Below are 22,503 nucleotides of genomic sequence, written 5' to 3'. Positions count from 1 at the left end.
GGCAGAAAACCTCTGCGGCTAATTAACTCAATTAACTGCTTTTGTGGGGCTGAAGAAATTTGGAGTTTATCTGAAAGATTTTTAATCTAAGGTTTGGCTGTGGAGCATACAAACACAAGCTGATTTTCCTATATTTATAAATCAAAGCAAGACTTGAATAAGAAAAGCATATTAAAATCACCAAAGTACATGTCACAAGTCCCTGAATCAAACCAATGTAATTTTTAGATTATTATTTGGGCATGAATATCTCTGCTCTCTTTCATGAATAACTATGAAAGATGCACACACAATATTTTATAGTTATCAGGTTTATTATTCCAATTTAATTTGAGGATGAGACTAATAATAAAAGCTGCATGTGTCCAGCACATCACACAACTCAAGATATCTCAAAAGATCTTATTTTAGGGGTGCCTGGGTGGCTCATTTGGTTAAGTGTCTGCCTTTGGCTCAGGTCACGATCCCAGGGTCCTGGGATGGAGCCCCACCCTGGGCTCCCTGCTCAGTGAGGAGTCTGCTTCTCCCACTTCCTCTGTCCCTCCCATTGCTTGTGCTCTCTCTCTCTCAAATAAATAAATAAAATGTTTTAAAAAGTAAAAAAAAAACAAACCTTATTTTATTCTTATAACCCATGAAGTATGGAAGGTATTATCCCCATTACATAGAAGAAATTGAGTCTCACAGAGACAGAGCCACCTGCAACTGGTTAAGTGCTGACTTAAACTTGGGTCACCTGATTCAAGGTCAGTGCTCCTTCCCTTAGAGCAAATGCTTCCCCTAATGAATCATATATTTTGTATATACAGATGTGTAAGGGAAACTTTCTGAGATATAGCTGATTTTGAGAAGAAAAAAGTGGGTTTGGACCTCTTTACCTATGTACACCTAGGGTGGTCACCCAATCAATCTGTGTGCTGGTTTCTCACCAGAAAAATGAGTATAATGATAATATTTGATTTAACTATTCCCAGTAAGTTGCTGGGAATGAATGAAACTTAAGAAAGAAGCTTGGTTAAGTCTCACTATGCAAATATCAGGCATTATGTATTATTATATCTTTCCATCCATTGATCCTTTGGAAGAGCCATGCTCTAAATTTACTTACACTTGCTACGAAGACACAATAGCTCATATAGGTTTGATAGATACATGGGGAAAGTTGTTAAACCTTTTAATTTCTCATCCTTGGTAAAGTGTGTCCCTGTGGCCCATAAACTCATCAGGCTGAGCAGAGGCAATGAGGGGATGGGGTATTTTGCTCTCTCCTCTGCATGTATGGCTGGCTATGAGACATTCTAACAACCATAGGTGGCACTGTGTCCCCCAGGAAGCAATCTTAAAAAGTGTCCCCCGCTCATAAGTAGTAGAGCCAAGTGAGTTTCTCTTCCTGCCTTAGAATAGGTAACAAAGATTTGTCCTTGCTTTTGAGAGGTGGCATGGTGCAGTGGTTAAGAGAACAGCCTCTGGAATCCAGATACCTACATCTGAAACCTGATCTACTCAAGCTACGTAATCTTGTTTTGCCTCAATTTCCTTTTCTGCAAAATGAAGATGACAACAGTTTCCTATTTCTAACATAACAAATTACCACAAACTTGGTTTAAAACAACACCCGTTGTTATCTCCTGTTAACTCCTGTAAGTCAGAAGTTTGGGTAGAGTGTGGCTCACTTGAGTTAAGAGTCTCATGAAATCAAAGTCAAGGGGTCCACGGGGATGTGTTCCTTTCTAGAAGTTCTGGAGTCAGCTCCAGGCTCATTCAGGTTGTTAACCAAATTTAGTTCCTCGAGTTTGGAGGCTTGAGGTCTCTGTTTCCTTGCAGGCTGACAACTGGAAGCCCTTTCAATACCTAAAGGCTACCTGCATTTCTTGCCACATCACCTCCTCCATACCTGACCTAGCAATGATGTTTCAAATCATCTCACATTTGAAATCTCTGAAATCCCCTTTTGGTGCATCTCTTCCTACTTTAGCTGGAGAAAGTCATCTGCTTAAGTGTTCATTTAGTACATTGGAATCTTCAGAACTTGAAATCCACAGAACCTTTTTATATTCTGTACTCACGCTAGGGAATCTCTGTAAGGAAAAGGATGTTTATTTGCCACCAGATATTGTAGCTCTGAGGCACAAGAATCCTACAAGTTGGGACAACAGAATAAAAATGAAGATGAAGGAAGGGTTTTCATGTATACACAGAGATCCCTGAGGCTCTGATTTATTTGACATTTGTGAAGTAAAATTCAACATGTTGTTTCTGGCTGATTTGAAGCCCTTGTCATAGATGTTTTATGATTCCAAAGGAACAAAGTAGAGAAAAGTTCCCAAAGGAAAACTGAACAGGTGTTTTTGGGCTACAAAACATTTATTTAGTTATATGGCGAAGGGTATCTCTTTGATGGTGGAATCATTAAGTTGCCTAGGGTTATGGGGTAGAGCATGCTTTAGTGATTTCTAAGAGAAATCTAGAATGCTTTCTCTCTCTCTCTCTCTTTTTTTACCAAAACATCTTTTTGTAAAAATGTTCTTGATACTGAATGCTTTGACTAATTGAGAGAGCTGCTTCTGTCTTTATTGTCAGAGGAGCTGTGGCAAATGTGAGCAGAGGCTGGGGGCAGGGTAGTATTCAGGCCCAAACACAGACTTAAGGACGGAGTTTTCCTGGTGGTAGTAATGGTGACACACAAGTTTAGACTTTGGAAATAGTTAATTCTCACTTCTTGAGAAGCACTTGTGGAGACACAGAGTGACTTGGCAGTTTTAGACAAGAAAATCTCCTGCTACCTTTCATTAACCTACTTAGCTTGGCCTTGCCAAAGGAAACCTCCAACTTCACCCCAATTCTCTAACTCTTCTCATAGGCTCTGGAGAAAAGTCTAAGGTGCATTCATCTGAACTAAAATCAGCCAAAGTAGGACTTGAACAATGTGTCCATTGTCTTATAATATACGCTTCCAAGTTAACTTTTTTTTAAAAGTGTGCACATCAGTCATCTGGTTTTAAAACTGACTCACTGTGACCCTAGGCATCTACCATAGCTCTTATCTCATGGTATGAAACCAAGAAATACTTGTGGAATACATGCTGTGAAGTGGCTTCTCATCTGGTCCTAATGAAACTCTAAAAGAAGAGTTTCATGGACTTTATTTATTTTTTTTCAGTTAATATGAATCAGTTGTGTGCTTTGAAGATCCAGCCTACCTGCCATGAAGGCCCTGCTGACTACAAACTACCTACTATTTGTTCACTCATCCTAAACACATTTATTTTGTATCTTATAACATTCTGGGCACACTGAATTACCATTTAATCCAACTGTTATAAAATCCTGGAGAAAGGTATGGAAATGAGTATGGTTCCATGCTTTATTTGTATTTTACTCAAATTTGTCTTGTGTTTTTAAACGGTGCTAAAATGTTGAGGTTGGCTATACTAAGAAATGGCCAATTCCAAGAGTAGAATGAGCAATAAAGACTTAGAAATCTTGTAAGTGGGTTGCTTTGTATTAGTCTTTGGGGCTTGCTTTTAGATTGTGTGAGTCCCATTGGATCTCAACCATGGTGTCCTTTCCAGGACTCTGTATTTAGTCTTGAATATCCTCTGAAGCAGTACAGACTTAAGTAGGGAGTCTATATTACTTATTGTCCCAACTGGGGCAATGTTAAGAGTGAATGGGATAACTATTAATAGTTACACCAGTGCAACAGGTGTAAATGGGACTCTGTCAGGTAATTAGGGCTGTATGGTTATCCTAGGAAAAGACATGGGTTGAAGGATCAGGACTCATCACATCTGGCTGCTTTGTCTCATGCACGTCATGTTCTGGGTTTCAGTGTATTTGAATGAAAAGAAAAAGGTAAAGTAAATCAAGGTAAGAAGTAAAGTAGAAACAAACACTAATGTTTCTTTAAAATTTCACCATTTTATGATTATGAACAGCCTCAAAGGAGAAAGTCTTACTGTATTTTTGAAACCGTTTCAAACTAAGAGGCACCACATGAAACAATCTTCCTCCTTTTGAAAACTACATAGTTACAAGAGCTTACATCACCTTTCAAATCAACATTTGCTAACTTTAGGGTTGGCAACAATTTTGTCTTTGCTTCCGAAACACTGTGTTAAGTCATCTCAGGGCACATTTGGGCTGAGCAGGACAAAGAACCTTGATTGATTAGTGATGGCTTCTGGGGTCTTGAGAACAGGAGAGAGAAGCAGGGAGAATGGAAGGGGGATGGGACATGCGTGTGTGCCAGTCCTCTCCAGTAACTAGCCTATGGCCTCTGGTGCTAAAATAGAAAACTAAAAAAATCTTCTTATATTTAGAGTACATCTGCCCCGCCATTGATATCTAACACTGTGTTAGTCTCATCTAGAGATTTCTTCCCCCTCCTTGCTCTCAATGCCCTTTCATCAACACTCAAGAGAGTCCAAGCAATGGTCCTCACCCTTGGCTGCTTGTTAGAATCATATAGGATCTCTGTGGATGGGGCTGAGGGTTCAGTGGTTTTGACACCCTGGGGCCCACAACCAGGGGAATTCTACTGTGCAGCCAGGATGAAGGACCATTGGCATAGAGGCTAGTGTTCGAGATGGGAGCCAGGGCACCTAAATCAGTCTTTGTGCTTACTGAAGCCTGTGTGACCTTGGACATATCACTCATCTTACTTTGTTAAATGAATTTAGACTCTTAGGTGCCTCTAACTCTAACTCTCAGACTGACAAATGAAAGGTAAAGAATACATTGGTGCATTGACCCAGACAATATACACGTCCTCTCCTTTGTAAATTCAAGGAAAGTTGACTTTGTTGTCAGAAAGATAAATCTACAGCAACTGATCAAGAAGCAAACACGTATCAGTCTTCCATGCATGAATAGTCACAGCTAAGTGATACAACACCATTGACAGAATTCTTTTTCTAGGTTGTTCTCTTAAATGTTTTTTTTTTCTTTTTTTTAAAGGAGGAATCCATAAACATCATTTACTAGTTCCAATACATTCTTTGATCACTTGAGCCACTGATTAGCAGAATATTGGGCATTCTCACCATTTAGTAATTTGACCTCTTACCTGAGTCACAGCAACATTTGTCCCATCAGTGACTTCCACACTCATGTTATAGATGGATCTCTGTTCTGCATCCAAAGGTTTTGCAATGACAATGGTCCCAACACCTTTCTCTGCGTCAAAAGAGCTGTCAAAATTCCCCCCTGATGGTTTCACAAAAACAACATGCAATTAGCATATCTGAGAAGTTATTACATCTATTGAAGCATATAGCTTTAAAGAGAGCTCTTATATAGAAATATTTTTGACAGGTATCCCTATGGCTCAATTTTGTACATCTTAAATGGGACCTCTTTATTTCCAACTTAATTTATATTTCCAAACACAGCCTCTACAATGCCTTACAAATGTCACAGAAAATAATGTATTGCAAAGAAAATCCTCAGTACTAATGTTAGAGAAGTAAATTATAAACTGACCCACTAAAATATTTAGAAAGCTAAATATGTCCTCCAATCCCTTATGGTTTTTCTGCTAAGAATTTGTAGACTTTTCTGCTTTTCTAACATAGATTCAATTCTAAGTAAACAAACAGCCCGATTAATAACAAAAATGTGTAGACACTCTTAAATCTATTCTAGGATTGATGGTAAACATTTGGTTGTTAAAGTTCAGATTCCCTCCCATAGATGTCAGAAATAAAAGTATAAATACTAGAAAATCAGAAAAAGCAAAAAAAAATTGAGTTTCATATAAAAAATTCTGTATCTGCAGTTGGGATATTTACAGACAAAAACTTTTTTTTTGCCATCTTGACAGTGTGAATTATTTTTTTGCCCAAAAAGGTAGCTAGTTTATGGCAGATTTACAAAATGAAATCAGGAAGAAAGTAGAAGAATACATCAGTTTATGTGACATCAACTCATAAAGCAATCAGTATGAAAGTTTAGAAAACTTTCCTCCCCCTTCCATCAGACCAAGTATAGCCTACAATCTGTGAATAATGTACTAAGCCAATACGGGGCGTTTTGAAATTACTGTAGCTGTTTCCATCTTTGTGAACTAAAATGTGGTTTATGATCTTTCCTAAAATGAAATTTTTTTTTTAAGAGAGAGAAAAGATAATGGTACAAGTGCTGGACTGATTTTAATTAAGTATCAGTACATGTTCACAAGCTCTATTTGTTTTAGTCTGAAAATCCATGATGTCAATTAATTCTGTTCTTGGATAGTAATTTTATTTAGCTACAGCACATGGGCCAATGTACTTATTTAATTTCATATTTTAGAAAAGACATCTTGGCTTCTCTTACATTCAACTTACTTTGCATTTCATTTTGCTGATCAGTGAGCAATACTATTTACAATTTCTACAATATTACAATTACAAATAAGTGAATGAATTAAGGGAAAAGAGAATTTTACCTGAACTAGTAGAATTTGATGTACAGTGACAAAAAATAAATCATATGGTTTACAAACCAAAAACCTGGTCATATATATTTCAAATACTTATTGCTTGCAGCTGTCATATACAGTTAAGATTATTTAATTGCTAGCGAGAACATAATTGCCCTTGACATTTAATTAAAGTTATGGAGATACGGGGGACCACAGAATTACTTGTAGATGATATATTTTTCAGAAATCTCATCTAAAAAGAGACTCATCTTCCAATTAATACCTTTAATTGATTTACTAAGGAGCAGTTAATGTGAAGTCCAAAAAAACTCTTTTGAGGAGCAGCAGAAGGAGAAAGGGGAAGAAATCAGGCTTAACAGGGAAGCAAGCCCCATGTCATAGGTCTCTTTCAAAGAGAGTGCTTCCTGTTGATAACCACATGATATAAAACATAAGGCTGATTCAAGCATCTTGAATCACCAGCCTAATGAGCAAAGAAAAATCATTTGCCATCAACTGGTACATTCTGAAAAGAAATTTTGCCATGGAAAGTCTCTTTTTTTTAAAAAAGGTATTATTTATTTATTCATGAGAGACACAGAGAGAGAGGCAGAGACACAGGCAGAGGGAGAAGCAGGCTCCCTGCAGGGAGCCTTATGTGGGACTTGATCCCAGGATCTCAGGATCATGACCTGAACCAAAGGCAGATGCTCAACCACTGAGCTACCCAGACGCCCCACCATGGAAAGTTTCAAAGGAAGGACATAAAATATGTCAGACCTGTGTGCAAGGAAGGAGTAAAATGCCATTACCTGTGCTGCTTGGGTGGGTATTACTTCATATTTTAAATCACACTTAAAATCATTTTTTAGAATCTTTTCCTAACCAGATTGCTACTTTCTTAAATATGAGAACACATTATTTTGGGAGGATGGGGGCAGGGTTAGGATATAGCAAAAGGTCATCTTTCAATGTCAATTATTTCTGAAGGTGGAGATTTGTAGGTCAAGGAAAAATGGAAATTATGCAAATTATGAAACTTTGGTTTGCTCCCATTTAAAGATGAATGAAAATGAAATTTAGAGAACGTGCAAGCCAAGATTTCCAGTTTCAGTTCCTGTTTAAATGGGGAAATCCTATGTGGTCTCCCTCACTGCCCGAGTTTTTCCTCAGGGCTCTGTGCTGAAATACATAATCATTTCATGGGCTCAATGGCATAAAATTTACATGTTTTACAAACGGCATATAGATTGTGCTTTCTTATTAATCATTTTTCTTTTTTTAAGGATTTTATTTATTTATTTTAGAGAGAAAATGCACAAGTGGGGGGAGGGGCAAGGGAGAGAGACAAGCAGGCTCCCCACTGAGCAGGAAGCTGGATCTTGACTTGAGCCAAAGGCAGAAGCTTAACCAACTGGGCCACTGAGGTGCCCTTATTAGTCACTTTTCCTATGAAAAAACATTTTTGGCTACTTTTATGGCTGTAATATTTTATAGCTCTCTCTTTTCCTGCCTCTGTGTGTGTGTGTGTGTGTGTGTGTGTGTATGTGTGTGTGTATCTCCCTCATCCACCATTACTGTTTCCAATACTCTGGACTAGAAACCTCTAAAGGGGTAGGGAGATAGGCAAATGGAAAGCAGATCGAGGGGAGCTTGAGAGACAGAGCCTGTGAAGAGTCTCTCAGTCCATCAATATGGTGAGCAGTCTCTGAGAGTCACTTCCAGGGCATGTGCTCCTAGTTAAACCAAGATTTCATGTGAAACAAGTTTCCCAAAATCTTCCCTCAGTTTTAAAATGAATTTCTGACAAGGGACATGGAATCTAGACCAGCAGTTCACCATCAACCTTCACACAATTTAATAACCTACCACTTAGGCATCCCATTTCATAAATGACTCCATATCTCTCCCCCAGGGCTCATTTCTCAGGCTCCCTTTTAGCCTGAAAGGTGATTTCATTTCATAGGAAACCATGACCAATTCATCTGGGGTGAGACTATCAAATGGAAGGAGTCCATTTTCACTAGCAGCATTCCATTTAAATAAGCTGTGCTTCCTCAGAGCCAGTAACACAACATGCAAAGCCGGAGTGTGCTAGTGCAGCAGCGTTAGGCTAAACAAAAGGTGGGGACAGGGGAGGACACTGCCGAGCCGGTCTGAGTTTCAACAAAGTGGGAAATTAGAAAAGTCACAGCCTGAGCGTTGCTGCAGGGGTGTGCGGCAGAGATGGTTAAAAGCGAGGTTGTGAACAGCCCACATAACAGATAGTTCATGTCGGGGACATTGTTCTGTGACCATTTTTGGTCAAGACGGGTGTGATAGAGTAAACAGAGCAGAAGAGGAACACTGGATTTCTAGTGGATTCTAAAGTTAAACATAACAAGTCAGAACGTCCTAGAAAGCTTCAAATATGGGACAAGAGTGAAAATACTTGAAGCCAGCAGCTACTGCTTGAATAAGCTGGGCAGCAGGGCACTAGATCATGATCTGGTCAACTCTTTCTTTAAAGAAGGGCACAAAGGATCACCATCTCTCCATAATGAGATCCAGTGGTGAGTAGCACACCACTTCCCCTTTAGAGAAGCTTGCAGGCCCCTCCCCTAGCATATGATTCTTTTCCATTCTGTGTGTAATTGTGAAAACACCAATCAAAATCTAGTAGTCACCAAGGGGGATGTGTTATGTGAGAGGCTTCCAAAACACTAAGCGGTTGAATCTCAATGAATTAAGGGAGTCGTTCACAAGCTGTTCATTCAAGTTCAGCATGTACATCGAACTTAAGGAAAAATGCTAAACACCAATCATGGTTTGATCATGAATAATTTTCTGTCTTGGAATGAAGCAAGCACAGTATGGGGCTGAAAAGGTTATTTACATGGAAGGCAGGAGATGCTGGGTAGAGGTCAGGAAACAGTGATAGGAAGGAAAATCCCTTCTAGAATCTGGTTTAAAATTCATTTTCTTAAAACAATTGATATTTGAAGTGTTGTTTAGGCCTTTAATTATTCCTTAAAACCTCTTCAGATGTGTTCCTATGGCCTGTATTGTTGCTATGGAGAAAAGGGAGGGTTTTTTGGGATCAAATTAGGAACAGAGTACAAAAGAGGAGAAATGAAGAATTTGAGGTCAACGGAATGTCTTTGAGCAAATGCCACTCTAATGGATAAACAGGTGTGTCAGAAATGGTACACAGACATGGCTTCTCTCAGGAGGGGTAGGTAAGAGTTTTTTGATAAAGAAACATGGCCACTTGATTAGAAAAGACTCAATCTGTAGTCAGAGAACAGGCCTCTGCTACTGCTATCAAAGAGTTTCCCTTGCCCATTTGATCCAACTCTAGGGGATGGCTCCACTTGGGGACAAGGTTCAAGGACAGGTTTAAGTTTATGTGACAGAAGCAGCCCTGAATCCAAAGACTGTAGGAACCTATGTCAAACTATGAGCCAAGGTGATCTTTATATACCTGCACCACAGAGGGGTATTTCGGCTAGAGTTGGACCTGTGGGCTAGCTTGTGCCATCAGAGAATTGTTTTCAAGGAAAACAAAGATATTTTAAGTGCTTACTATATACAGGAAAACCATTTTCTTACCCTAAGCAACAGGCAAAAAGCTAGAAAAGTGGGTGGCAGCATCCGCCATCAAACTGTGGGTGACGAGGGATTGTTTGAAGTGTGTAATAATGGTGGTCTTTACAATACAAATATTTGCCATTGGGATAAAGATATGGGGAATGAACTGTGAACCAGATTGCGCACATTAAAAAGAATGTAAATCAAGGAGCTGCTGGGTTGAATCACAGTCTCCTGAGAAGTGTGATGATATGTGATAAAGCCACAAAGGATTATGGGCTATTTTTGTTGTCTTCATTTTCTTTCCCTTTTAACACAGAGAAGGAACATGCTGTGCATTGGGCTGTTTAAACACAGAACAGCTGAACTTTATTATGTTTCCTTTTAATTACAGCTTTCTTCACTGGGTTACAAGGAGGGCTTCTGTTTCTGGAAGCTGAAGAGGGTCTCACTACATAATATTGTTAACAGTGGTCCCTTTGGAGGAACAGGAAAGTGACTGGCAGATCCGTGGTACGGGGGTCCAGACCTGGGAACAAGATCTTGTTTGCCACAGATTTTGTGAATTATACTGTAGGAGGAAAAGGAATGCAGTTTAAGAATCGGGTAGATCTGAAATATGGAAATGAGGAGAATATACTCCCAGGGGAAAAAGCATGCAGAAACACTATTTCTGCTTACTTAATGAGAATTCATTTGTTACGGCATCTGTAAACTGTAAGTGCTTAAGTCCAGGAGGCTGTATGCTCTATAACCTGGAATGTCTGGATGGTTGTCTAAAAGCCATAGGTCTGTAAAGGAACCAAATCCTGACTCCCTTGGAAGAGTCACAGAGTATATACCTAAGCAAGACTGAAACTTAAACCTGAGATCTCGTTTCAGAATCATGCCGATGGTATATGCCAGCATTCAACAACAGTATACTGCCAAGTTTCTTAAGCATTGGGAAGTGCTGTTCCCTGCCTTTTCCCTTTGAGTTAGCTTGGCCAAGGAAGATGCTTAGTTACCAAAGGGAAGAGAGAGGAGAGTCTGGATGGCCAAGGATAAATAAGCAAGAAATCCTGAAAGTGAGAAGGAAACATCTGAATATGATAAGGAAAACAATAGGTTTTTAGAGAAGAGGAAAGACTGTCAGCAAACTGAAAAAAAAAAAAAAAAAGACTGTTCAATTAGAGAGCATTCTCAAAAGGAGGATTGGGTGGAAGGGGGATCATCTTGATCCTGAGAGCAACACCAGCACCTGGGGAAAAGATTTAACGTCTGCGGTGAAATAGAGTCAATGTTTCAAGACGTTGTTGGCTGGATTTGGGGATGGAAATAAAATCATGTTCTATTTGGGCATCGGGCCCAGTTCAATTTACAGGAGAAGCTCAGCTAGATGTTACCAGATCTATGGTGAAATCTCTGTGATGGAAGCATCTAGACTAGAGGGACAACCCTGTAGGTCTTCATTAAGAGAACCACTCTGTGCATTGGTGCATTAATACTGAGAGGATTAGGAAGAGTGCAGTGTTTAGAAACACGAAGATGGAAAAACATGAACACTGGTGCTATGTTTTTGATAATGATTCCTGTCTGTGTATTTGGAGCAGCCGGAAGGGATTCCGTCCAGGGAGGGTTGTCATCTGTAAACTTCCCCTCTCTTCTTGCACTAATTCTCATTTTGTCAAAGGTGTTATGGTTGCTATGGCTGGGAATACAGTAGAAGGTCACGCTGACTTTGAGTTGGTCTCAAGAGGCATTAGTAGGGTTCATGCTTGGCTGCCTGGAGCATCTCCATTGGTCACCACTGTTTATTCCACTCACCCTGAAGCAATCAACGGAAACAAGGACAGGAAGAAGGAATGAGACTAAGACCTTGACCTTAAGGGTTAAGAATGGAGATTGGATCAACACAAATGAAAATACACAATAGCACTAATAATACTAATGTGAAAACATGCATGTAAGGTTACATGCAGCATTACCAGGCATGCTTATCTACACACAATCACACACACATACACACACATATGTTGAAATGCTGAGGAACTGCGAACTGACTTGGATATCTGGGTCAGTTTGCTGGTCAGACTGAGTGTCAGAGAAAGGTGTGCTTATAGGATTTTTGAAGTGGGGTACAAATGAGGGATTCCTGGGGCAGGTGGGGAAGGTAGTGGGATGTGCTGCAGGGCAGGAGGTGGCATGCCTGGATCACACAGGGGAGAGAAGCAGTGCTATTGGGTGTAGAGGAGCTTGCAAAATGGAGTGCCAGGGGAGGGTGGAGATAAATTGGTGGCTGATGAGAGACAGCAAGTTCTCCCACTGCTCAGGAGAGCACATCAAGAGCCCTGCTGCCTGTTGGGCTACTTATTAATTCTCTAAGCTACTTATTAATTTATTTTTTAAAAGATTTATTTACTTATTTATTTATTATAGAGAGAGAAAGAGAGAGGTAGAGAGAGAGAGAGAGAGAGAGAGCACGTGCCAGAGACCACAGGGAATGGGTAGGGGCAGAGGGAGAAGAGAATCCTAAGTAGACTCGTGCTGTGTGCAGAGCCTGATGAGGAGCTTGATCCCATGAGCTAGAGATCACGACTTGAACTGAAACCAAGAGTTGGATGCTTAACCGACTGAGTTATTCAGGCATCCGAGGGCTTTTTAAAAGAAATCACTATTGCACATGTCCCTGAAGGCCTGAAACCAGAACACACGTGGAAACTGAGATGCATTTTCTAGGACTCTGCCTGGGAGCAGCAGTGAAGGAACCACTAGAGGTGACAAACAACTAGGTGATGCACACATGCCACCCTCTGTTTCACTAAGAAAGGAGAAGCTGCATCAGATAAAAACTTAATGGGCTGAAAACTGAGAAGATACAGACTTGAAGATGTCTTTCATGGATCCAAAGAGGTTCCATTTCAAATGCTTAAGTGGAGACGAAGACGGAGTTGAAAGCTCGGAATGGAGGATGGTCATGTACAGGGATGGTTTGATTAATGCCCACTAAGTGAAACAAAGACATTCTACCGGCATTCCATAAAATGAAATATGCAGAAAACACTCCCATTCTGGGGGAGCTCAGAGGGCCTTCTACTGAGGTTTGATTGGAGGCTACAGGGCATTCTTCTTCTGTGCCTCATTACAACAGATGTGGAATGTTCTAAATGCTTTCTCCAGATCCAGCCATTCTCAGGAAGAGAGGTAGGTTCCTGCCCATCAGTGACTTATGGAAGGAAATGATTCCTGCAGACCAGGTCTCTGGATTCCTGGCCTCCCACAAAGAACCGTGGGAAGTCAGCTCCAGCTCAACCCAGTGTCAGATCCTGGGCTGGCACATTCTCCTCCCTCTCTCCTTGGAGCTACAAGTCTGTTTTGTTTCCTGGTCCTCGGCACTTATTTGCCCTGCACCGCCTCTCCCAGCCTGTGTGTGGATTGGGGGAGGGGGCAGGAATGCTGTTTTGCCCTCTCCTTTTGCAGCCTGCCATGCTTGCTTGCTTTCTTTCAAGGAATTTAAAGGTTGGCTCCCAAGGTCTGTCCGGTATGCTTCCATCTGCTTTCTCTATTCTGTTCTTGTAGGAAGCTCTCACTGGCTATATATCTAGGTCCCATTTCCTGCCTCTACTTTTGTGGACAGCAGCCAGGGACCCTCTTGGTGGAGCTTTTTGGTCTATGAATGGCACTACTGCTGCAAAACAGAGGTGTGGGGATAAATTTTAATTTATTTTTCAATTGGAAAAGGCCCAGTTACATAACCCAGCCTACAAATGGTAAAAACAAAACAACAAAAGCCCATATACCTCAAAAGCCCCCCCCAAATTTTTTAAAAAATAAATCAGAGCAACCCCTCCCCCAAATCCAAACCCCATCAGACCTCAAACAAAAGAATCAGTGGATACGAGTAATGCAATAGTTGTTAAAGGCATGTATGAAATCTGTGGGCTGCACTTCAGCCTGTCACAGGCAGTTATGAAAGATGTAATTTAATTTGCTTAAAAAAAAAAAACCCGTAAAAGGCAGATTGGATAGCTGTATTTTAGCAAATGTGTTTGCGCTAAGGGTACCTTCTGTTGAACAGTTCTGCCCACAAGCTGTCTGTAGAATATAGAACATCTCTCGAGCATGCTTGCCACCTTGAAGCAGGGCAGTCGGGAGCAGAAAAAAAAAAAAAGAACAGAATGCAGAAAAAAGGTGAAGAAAAAGAGAGAAATGAAGGACAGCAAGTCTAGTACCATCAATACATTTAGAAATGAGATTAGCCAAGTGTGACAATAGAATTTAAATGACACACAGAAAGACATTAAGATTGCAGTAAATAACGTACTATGGAAAATCCAGCCAGAGAGCACTTTCTGTCAGCTTTAGCTACAGAGTTGGAACGAAAGCACAGGTTGATTATTCATTTTACTGGCTCTTTTGCATTCCAGCACTATACATCTTTTCATCTTAGCACTAATCGTTTAGTGGGTTGTTTTTGTTTGTTTGTTTGTTTTGTTTTTGTTTTTTTTTAGCTAGTTACTCCAGTCAGCGACTACATTGCCCAATACTGCTCTGGAGGACTTGAACTTACCAACTATGTCAAACCACAGAGGGGTGTTAGCTGGCTGCACAGATACCACCCCCACAATCTCGGTGACTCTATCGCTTTCCATGACTGTGAAGTTATAAAACGGCTCGTCAAAAGTCAGCGGTATAGGTGAAGGGGGTGGTTTCTTAATCCATTCAATGTGGAGGCGGGCCGTGGAGGATTTCTGTGGGCGCCCGTTGTCCACTGCCTTTATCTACTCACACATGGAGAGAACATAGAAAGAGGTCTTAGAGCTCAGATCCCTTTGGAAATTTGGGTCTGTCACTCACTCGTTGTTGGCCCAAGAATCCATCCTCATCACAGTGTCAGCAAAGGGAAGGGAGAGTGGAAATCTGAGGAGAATGTGCTCAGAAACTGGAGGAGACAACTAAGTCACGTGGGGGTCCCCTATCACAATCACTGGAAGGTGGCCTGAACCACCACAACTTTACAGGTGTGGAAAGCGTGAAAACCAAAAGTTGCGTTTAGCATTTTTAGAGTTTTATGGGCATGATTGATAGTTACAGAAGTAGGAATAGCTAATTTGATTCCTTATAAATCTCATGGTGATGCTTGACAGGGAATAAAGTATGCTGTGAATCCTTAAGTGAGAATGATGAGAGAATGTGTGTGGTCGTGTTGTGGACCTCCTTCCTTCTGCTTTACTCCAGGGAAAGCCCTGTATTCACTCAGAATCCCAGGAGGGTGATGGGATAGGTGTGGGAAAGACCTTGCTCTAACTCCTTGGAAGCCCTCAGTTATGCCAACTCTGAAGGGGTAAAGAACTCTCTTGGTGAAAGCACGGGCTTCTGGAGACAGTGGGATGGGGAGCAGGGTTCTAATGACTCTCCTCTATGGTCTTATAAAAGAAGTGAAGAAAGTGGATCTCCTCATTCAGCTGTGCAGACCAACTGCTGTGTTGTCCTGGACTTCAGTGATGGTTCAAGTCCAACAAGCAAAAACCACTGACAAAAATTTTAAAAATCAGTATTAAAAAAAGGATTTCAAAATATCACATCTTAAAAAATTAACATTTATAGGTGCATGGCTAATCCTTATAGCCTTTAAAAACAGTGACAACTCATATCGCCCAAATGTTATGTGTTCACTTTGCCCCAGCAAATTTCTGAGATGGAAGATCCTGGAAGACACATGCCTTAGGTCAGGTTTTTTAGGTGCACAGTCTGAGGCAGAAATTTCAGTACAAAACATTTTGAGGGTCGGGGGAAGTGTTCTCAGGAGAAATGGACTGAATGAAGCAGGATGAATGGAGAAAGATGGTAAACAAGGGTATGGTCTCAGCTGAAGTTTAACCTCCTCTACCTGACCCCATGGGGAGTTCTGAATCCTCAATGGCACTCCTGGGTTGGAGCCATGGGGCGGGGAGGGGAGGGGCAAGGGGTTGGACTTTTGTGTCATTGCCTATGGGCTGTTGGGCTGGGGTGGGAGTGTGGAATCTCCTGAGTCAAGAAGTTCAGCCAAGGATGATTCTCCCCAGAAGGAGGCAGCTGTGAGCCCTTAGCCAAGACTCACAGCACTTGAGGTGTAGCTGCACCAGCCTGGTGAAGGGGATCTTGGTGGGGCACCAACAGTATCCACCATAGTCTATCCAGTCCTCAAAGACTCCCATTGTCAAGTCTCACATAACTATAGTAGCATGTATTACATCACAGCTGCTAATGGTAGAAATAGGGCCAGTTTTTTATTATCTTCTTTTCTCTGCCCACTGTTCTGGATACGTTATTGAGTAGGGAAGAAATCCAAGTCCAGACCATAAGAATGAAAAGACAAATCAAGGGACTCAGACTATCCTTTAAAATAATACAGGACTGCCTGTATACAGCAGAGAAGGCTGCAAGCTAAGAGAAGGACAGCAGATGGTGCTAACTCTCGACAGTTGTTGGGACCCAGGAAAGTGCCCCATTACCTGTAAGGATGAACAATCCCCTTTCTTGCATAGGTGCTACTTTTCTAAAGTGGTGGTGGGATGAGTGGTGGGAGCAGGCTGGCACTTTAGATGTGGGAATTTAAGTCTCTGTTTGAGACAGTGCTCATGTTTTTGTTTTTTAAAATTTTTCTAACTATGAAAAATGTCATTTTTTATTTAAGTTTTCCCACTTTCGCAGCTTAGGCAGAATAATCATAGCTGAGATTTGTGTCTCACAATTTTCACAGCTAAATTCATGTCCTATCATACTGTCAACAGTTACAAGAGTTGTTTTCTTTGGGAAGTCTTGGGGACACAGTGAGTGATATGTTGAGTGGTGGGTGTAATATATCACTCTGGTAATCTCCTACCCTCAGTTTCCACCTATGCTGAGCACCTTGAAATGATTTAAGGCTGCAGGAAGTGTGGCTGAGTATGTGATGAAGCAGGCTGTGTCCTGGGAACAAAGGAGGTTTGCTGATAGGACACAACCAAGGGAAATGGTATTATTATTTAAAAATGTCACTGAAACAGAAAGTAGCCTTCCACAACTGTGTGGCTGCACCTGTTAGTCTAAAGATTTATTACTCAAAAAAATATACATGAGTAAGAATATAGCTCCCCCCACCATGAATGTTATTGAGGTTCAGGAAAATCTTACCGTTAGGATGTCATAACTCCCTGCTGTAAACTGCTTTCTGGAAGAAACCATGCCAGTTTTAGGGTCAATAAAAAACTTTCCATCATCATTCCCATCCACGATACTGTAGGAGATTTCTGCATTGGGGCCTTCATCTCTGTCAAACGCAAAAGCCCTATAAATGGGTTCTCCTCTCTTTTTTCGGTCACGTTCTGGCAGCTTGATCTGGTAAACCTTCTCAGGGAACTGGGGCTTATTGTCATTTTCATCCAAAACCTGAACCACCACCCAAATGGTGGATTGTTTGGGAGAGGAGCCGCCATCTGTCACAGTCACCTAGTTGGAAAGAGAAAGGATTTTCCAATCAGAATGTAGAAAAACTTTCCTTGCCACTCCTCCCTCTGCCTGCCCAACCAAAGGCCTGTTCTGTGCCCTAGGGCATCTCAACTTCTCTTATTCCTGTAGTACTTGGTCAGTGCATGACTTTTCATAGTTCATCTGTAAGAGCAGGGAATGCCCTACACCCAGTAATGGAAACCATTGCTGAAAGGGTAGGAGGGAGGCAGAGCTCTCGTCGTGCTGTGGAGTGGAGAAGGGGAGAAAAGAGGACTGACTTTACAAAAGTACCAGATTATATAAACTTAGTGGATGTTAAATGTGCCCCTCAGCAGACACACCAAACCGCCCCCCACCCAATATAATCATTATTAAATGTTAACCTATGGGTATATCTTCTAATTCTTGGACAATGATGTCACCATCTAAATTCTTTCAGTATTCATTTTCTTTTCCATTTCCGTGTAAAATTTGTGAGTTTTACACTGCCACTGTACAGAAGGAAAACTGAGATATATGCTTTATAATTTTGATGGCTCATTGTAAGTACATTTGACAGTTATAATACATTTTTAACAGCAACAAAATAATTTTTTTTTTCCTCTCTGGAAAACTTCAGGGGCGGGGAGGCTGGACACTTCTTCCTGTGTGTCTGAGGTGCTATTCTTATGAGTGTCTGGGAAAACTGAGGAAGAGGACAGAAATGAAGAAGAAGTCTCTAAAGAATTTGCATGGCAGACACAAAGTCTTTGAGCCTTAGTGTGCATAATCTTCTTGGTCATAGTGATAATAATTACTATCATAGTAATACTTGTACACACAGATGGTGACACAGTTTGTACAGCACTCTTCCATCCGTTGTATCATTCATTTTCCAAAACACTCTCTTTAGTATTTGGAGGTTTATTGTCCCCATCTTAGAGATGAGTAAACAGAGGCTCAGAGGTCCCCTTGTTACTAAGTGCTAAAGCCAGGTATTATTAAGTTTTTGGCAATTTTAATTTTCTTTGTGACCACAAACCTGGAAGAACCTATATTTCATCTTTAAATCATTACCTGGAATAAGACAGCTTATTACTACAAAATATGAGTTTGGAGGCTAGAAGGAACATAAAGACTTACTCGGCATCAATGGGAAAAAAAACAACAGTGAATTACAGCACCTGGTCATCCAGTTTTTCACCTAATAAAGCAACCAGACAGGCATCATGGAAACAAAGGCCAAAAATGTAGGACAACAAATTAAAGGCTTTTTGCAAAATGGAACTGGAATGTAGCTTAGTTTCTCTTAAAAGCTGCCTAGGAGAATGGCTTTAATAGACCTAAGATAAATTTTCATAGGAGTTCTTGCTTTCTTTGAGAAATCAATCAAGTTTCCTTCTAAAGTTATTTTCCCAATTGGTTTGTTACATTTCACAAAAGAAACACGTCGGAACCAGTATGTGCCAGGCCTGGATTTTGACTCTTGAGATTTTCCCGGACATGCTGAGCTCTAAAGAGGCACGTTCTGCTGTTGCTGCCGAAGTAAAATGTTATACTCCCAAGTGAGTTGTGTTGACCAAAACACATTGATTTCTTGGCTGCTCCATTTCCCTGCCTCTCTTTTCTCCTTGAACAGCCTCTTTCTGAATCCAGACAACTCTCACTGTCTTCACTGTGAACATCACCTCCTCATCACTTCTCAATAAATGCCCTGTGGTGGGCTCTGAGATGGGGCTCTGGGGCTCCTTCTGGGCCAGGTGGATGCCAAAGAAAGGAGAAACTCTCTTGCCTGAGGTTCACCATTCACTAGAGGATCCTGCTGCTGTCAAAATGCTTTCTTTTGGAGTAGAACTAGATTTACACACCAGTTCCTCCAGGTGTTCTGCTTACAGGCAGGGAGAGGTGGCAGCTGCACAGCCGCATGCCGCAGCCTCCAGGTGTGCTATGGGGAGCTGGGTCCCCCATGGCCTTACCTTACCGCAAGCACCCAGCTGTCTCTCTTTCTCAGGCCCCACGGGCATCCTCAGGTCCTCAAGCAAAAACTCTGCCATCTAGAGCTTTTGCACATCCCACCCTCTCTCCCTGGAGTGCCTTCCCGATCCCTTCACTTGGGTCTTGCCTACTCACCCTTTAAGTCCAAGTGAAATGTCATTTGTTCAGGGATGCTGCTCTAAGCCCACAGACCGAGTGCCAGCCTCTGCATCATACCCCTCCTGAAGCACATACTTTATATTACCCTATACTTTTCTTTTGCAGCACTTACTCTTGTGGAGATTAACTAAATACGTGATTCTTCATCTAAGCTGATAAGCTTAAAGGGCAAAAACAGGCTTTGCCTGGTTTGTTCACTGCTCTCTCTCCCGCGTCAAGCCATGCAGATAGAATATGCTCCACAAATGCTTATTTAATGAATTAGACTCTAATTCAGTTCTTACTTAGGCAACCTCTTTAACCAAAGCAGCCTTACCTTATAAAACCTGCATTGACCATTCAATGTCCTTTTTTTTCAAGAGCCCCACACTGCTTTTCCTGCCTTCTGGCCTGTGACTCCTCTGTCTTTTCCGTGGCTTCCAGCACCACCTACAGCTGATCACTCCCCAATGTGTACTCTTCTGCCCAAGCCTTGTTCTCTATACCAAACCAGTACCTTCAACTATTTACCAGGAGTCTATTCTCTGGACCTCTCATGACACAGACTGAAATCCTTACCTTCAAACTCCCCCTTCTCCTATTTTGATTCTCTATGAAAGACATCCCCACCTACTCACACACTGGTCAGTTCCAGAACCCTTGGCATCCACCTAGAGTCTCTGCTCTAACTATCCACATCTGACCAAATTTGGGGACCAGCATGTGCACCTTCTCTGTCACACTGGCCCAGGACAGGCCTCCTCTGCATCTTGTTTGTTGCTATAGCAGCCTCCCGGTCTCCCTGCTTCTGGCCTTCATCTGTGTTGTAAAGTGTTTTTCTTCTGATCATGGCACTGACCTTGTATAACACCCTTCTGGGGATCCTTGAGGACAAGAATCTGGCCAGACTTCTTTATCACTGTGTGTTATCCACCCCTTTCCAGCCTTTCCGCCCCGTTACACTGGGAGCCTGGGAGGTTCTGAGTATGTCACGTTCTTATACCTCAATTTCACCATACAGCTGTTGTCTCCAAGGAAGATCTTCTCTTGAGAATACACCTGACTCATTCTAGAAGCTTCCATTCAAACACTCCTTCTGCAAAGTCATTCCTGCCTCCTGCTGATAGATGAAGGCACCCTCACCATGTTCCCATTCCACTGTGTGCATAACTACAGAACATGAATTATCTGTGTTTTTAAGTGTCTGTGTGGTTGTTAGTCTCCACTCACTCCTTCCAGGACAGCCCTGGAGCAGGGATTGTCTCTTACTCATTATTGTGTTCTGGTACCTGGTACAGCCCTAAGTGTCAATAAGTGTTAAATAAATGTTGTAAATCAAGAATTAATTTACCCAAAACTGTTCCCTATGATAATAAGTGGAGAGAATGTTCAGACCCTGAAAATCTCTGTTTCTTCATCTGTGAGAAATTAAGAGACTGATAACATACAATCCCCAAGTGCTTCTTCCTTTATGAATCTATTCATGAGGGTTAGGCAGAGCTAGTACAATTTTAACCCTGCACTACGGGGTTCTTACCCACCTTACATCACAGAGAACACTATCAATCCCACGATTACTCATAATGATTTTCTAGCCACTTTCAAAATTGCTACAATCTACTAAGTGATCAATTCATGCGTTTGGCCCTTTCAATACACTGTGAGCTACTAAGAAGTGGGGACCTTGACTTTTTGCTTTGCTGGAACCTAGTGTACTCTCAATAAATGCTTGCTGAACTGAACTACGTCATTTCTGACCTCAAAGTCTCAATTTCCATTTTTATTTCTCTAGACCCACTCATGTGTCCAGCTATGCTTGTATCTGGAATATCAATCATTAATGATTCTATCAGATTTTTAGACTTCATACTTCATGTTGCCTTAGGCCTCAACCCATCAGCTGGAATTAGTCTCTATGGAAAAGGAGAAGCAGCCCTGGAGATCGAAGCAAAACTGAGATAAATCCCCACTATCTCCTCCTCTGCATCATTTTTCATTAACGATGAATTAGATGTTGTGTAGAAACTATTCCTTCTTGCTGTGCCACAGTGTGACAAGCGAATACCGAGCTATCCTAACCTGGATTTTCTGTTTTCATCAATGATCAATAATCAGTGGTTTGGCAATTAATCAAAGGCCTGAAAGATTAATTTCTTTAGGTGCTTAAGGCCAGCACCAAACAAAAGGACCCACAACTAGAGCAATACCACTGAGAGTACAGTATAGCCCATTTCATTTTTCTGTGGTGCCTTTGGGGTCTGTGACTATCGGACAGAACCAGAGGAAATCTACATAACCCAGTGGATTATAAAGATGGAAACACAAAGAAGAAAATGTTTGTAAGTCTACTCCTGTAAGATGCAAAACATTTATAAGAAAAAAATGGATGGACACTGAGAATTCTGGAGTTATGGCAGCTGGTAGAGGCCGTGCTTCTCACTCACTGCAATTTCCTGATGTGTTTACATTTGGGGTCTCTCTCCCTGGAGTAGAATATAAGCATGGAGGCTGCCTGAGTGTGGAGACCTTGTGTCCTATACACAGTGATTATTAAGAATATCTGAAAATATATTAAATATTTCTAAAATGGAGAGTTCAATCTGGCATGCTCCTTAACCATTAACTCATCATAAATGGCAATTTCCAGGCCATTACACTTAGCGTTGTAAACCTCTCTTCAGGGATTACATATCCCCCTTCCTATACTTTATATTTATCCTTGACATTTGTATCATTATCAGACATATATTTAACTCATAATCTTATTTATTGCGTATTTTCCCATTAGAATATAAACTCCATAAAGCATTGGTTTTCATCTATTTTGTTCACAGATGTATTCCTGGCACCTACCACTGCAGATGCAGTAAGCATTCAACAAATGTTTGTTAAATAAATGAAATATTCATCCAGTGCCTTGTAGTTACAAAAGTCTTTTCAAGGCAAATTGGGAGATAAACCAACCA

General features: G+C 41.2%; 1 protein-coding gene across 2 annotated transcripts in view; it reads right to left on the bottom strand.

The window, feature by feature from the left end:
• The window catches only part of FAT3 (FAT atypical cadherin 3), a 654,685-nt gene that overhangs the window by 106,701 nt on the left and 525,481 nt on the right, over positions 1–22,503 (bottom strand). For both annotated transcript variants that reach the window (XM_072726163.1, XM_072726162.1), the window contains exons 5-7: positions 17,111–17,425; positions 14,526–14,736; positions 5,069–5,208 (exon numbers count right to left, since the gene is read on the bottom strand). In XM_072726163.1, the coding sequence (XP_072582264.1) occupies positions 5,069–5,208; positions 14,526–14,736; positions 17,111–17,425 (666 nt within the window). The remainder of the gene's footprint in view (positions 1–5,068; positions 5,209–14,525; positions 14,737–17,110; positions 17,426–22,503) is intronic.

The sequence above is a fragment of the Vulpes vulpes genome, chromosome 11 (assembly GCF_048418805.1).
Source record: "Vulpes vulpes isolate BD-2025 chromosome 11, VulVul3, whole genome shotgun sequence".
Classification (NCBI taxonomy): Eukaryota; Metazoa; Chordata; class Mammalia; order Carnivora; family Canidae; genus Vulpes; species Vulpes vulpes.
Note: the sequence above shows the minus strand (reverse complement) of the source record. Positions and strands in the feature narration are given on the sequence as shown.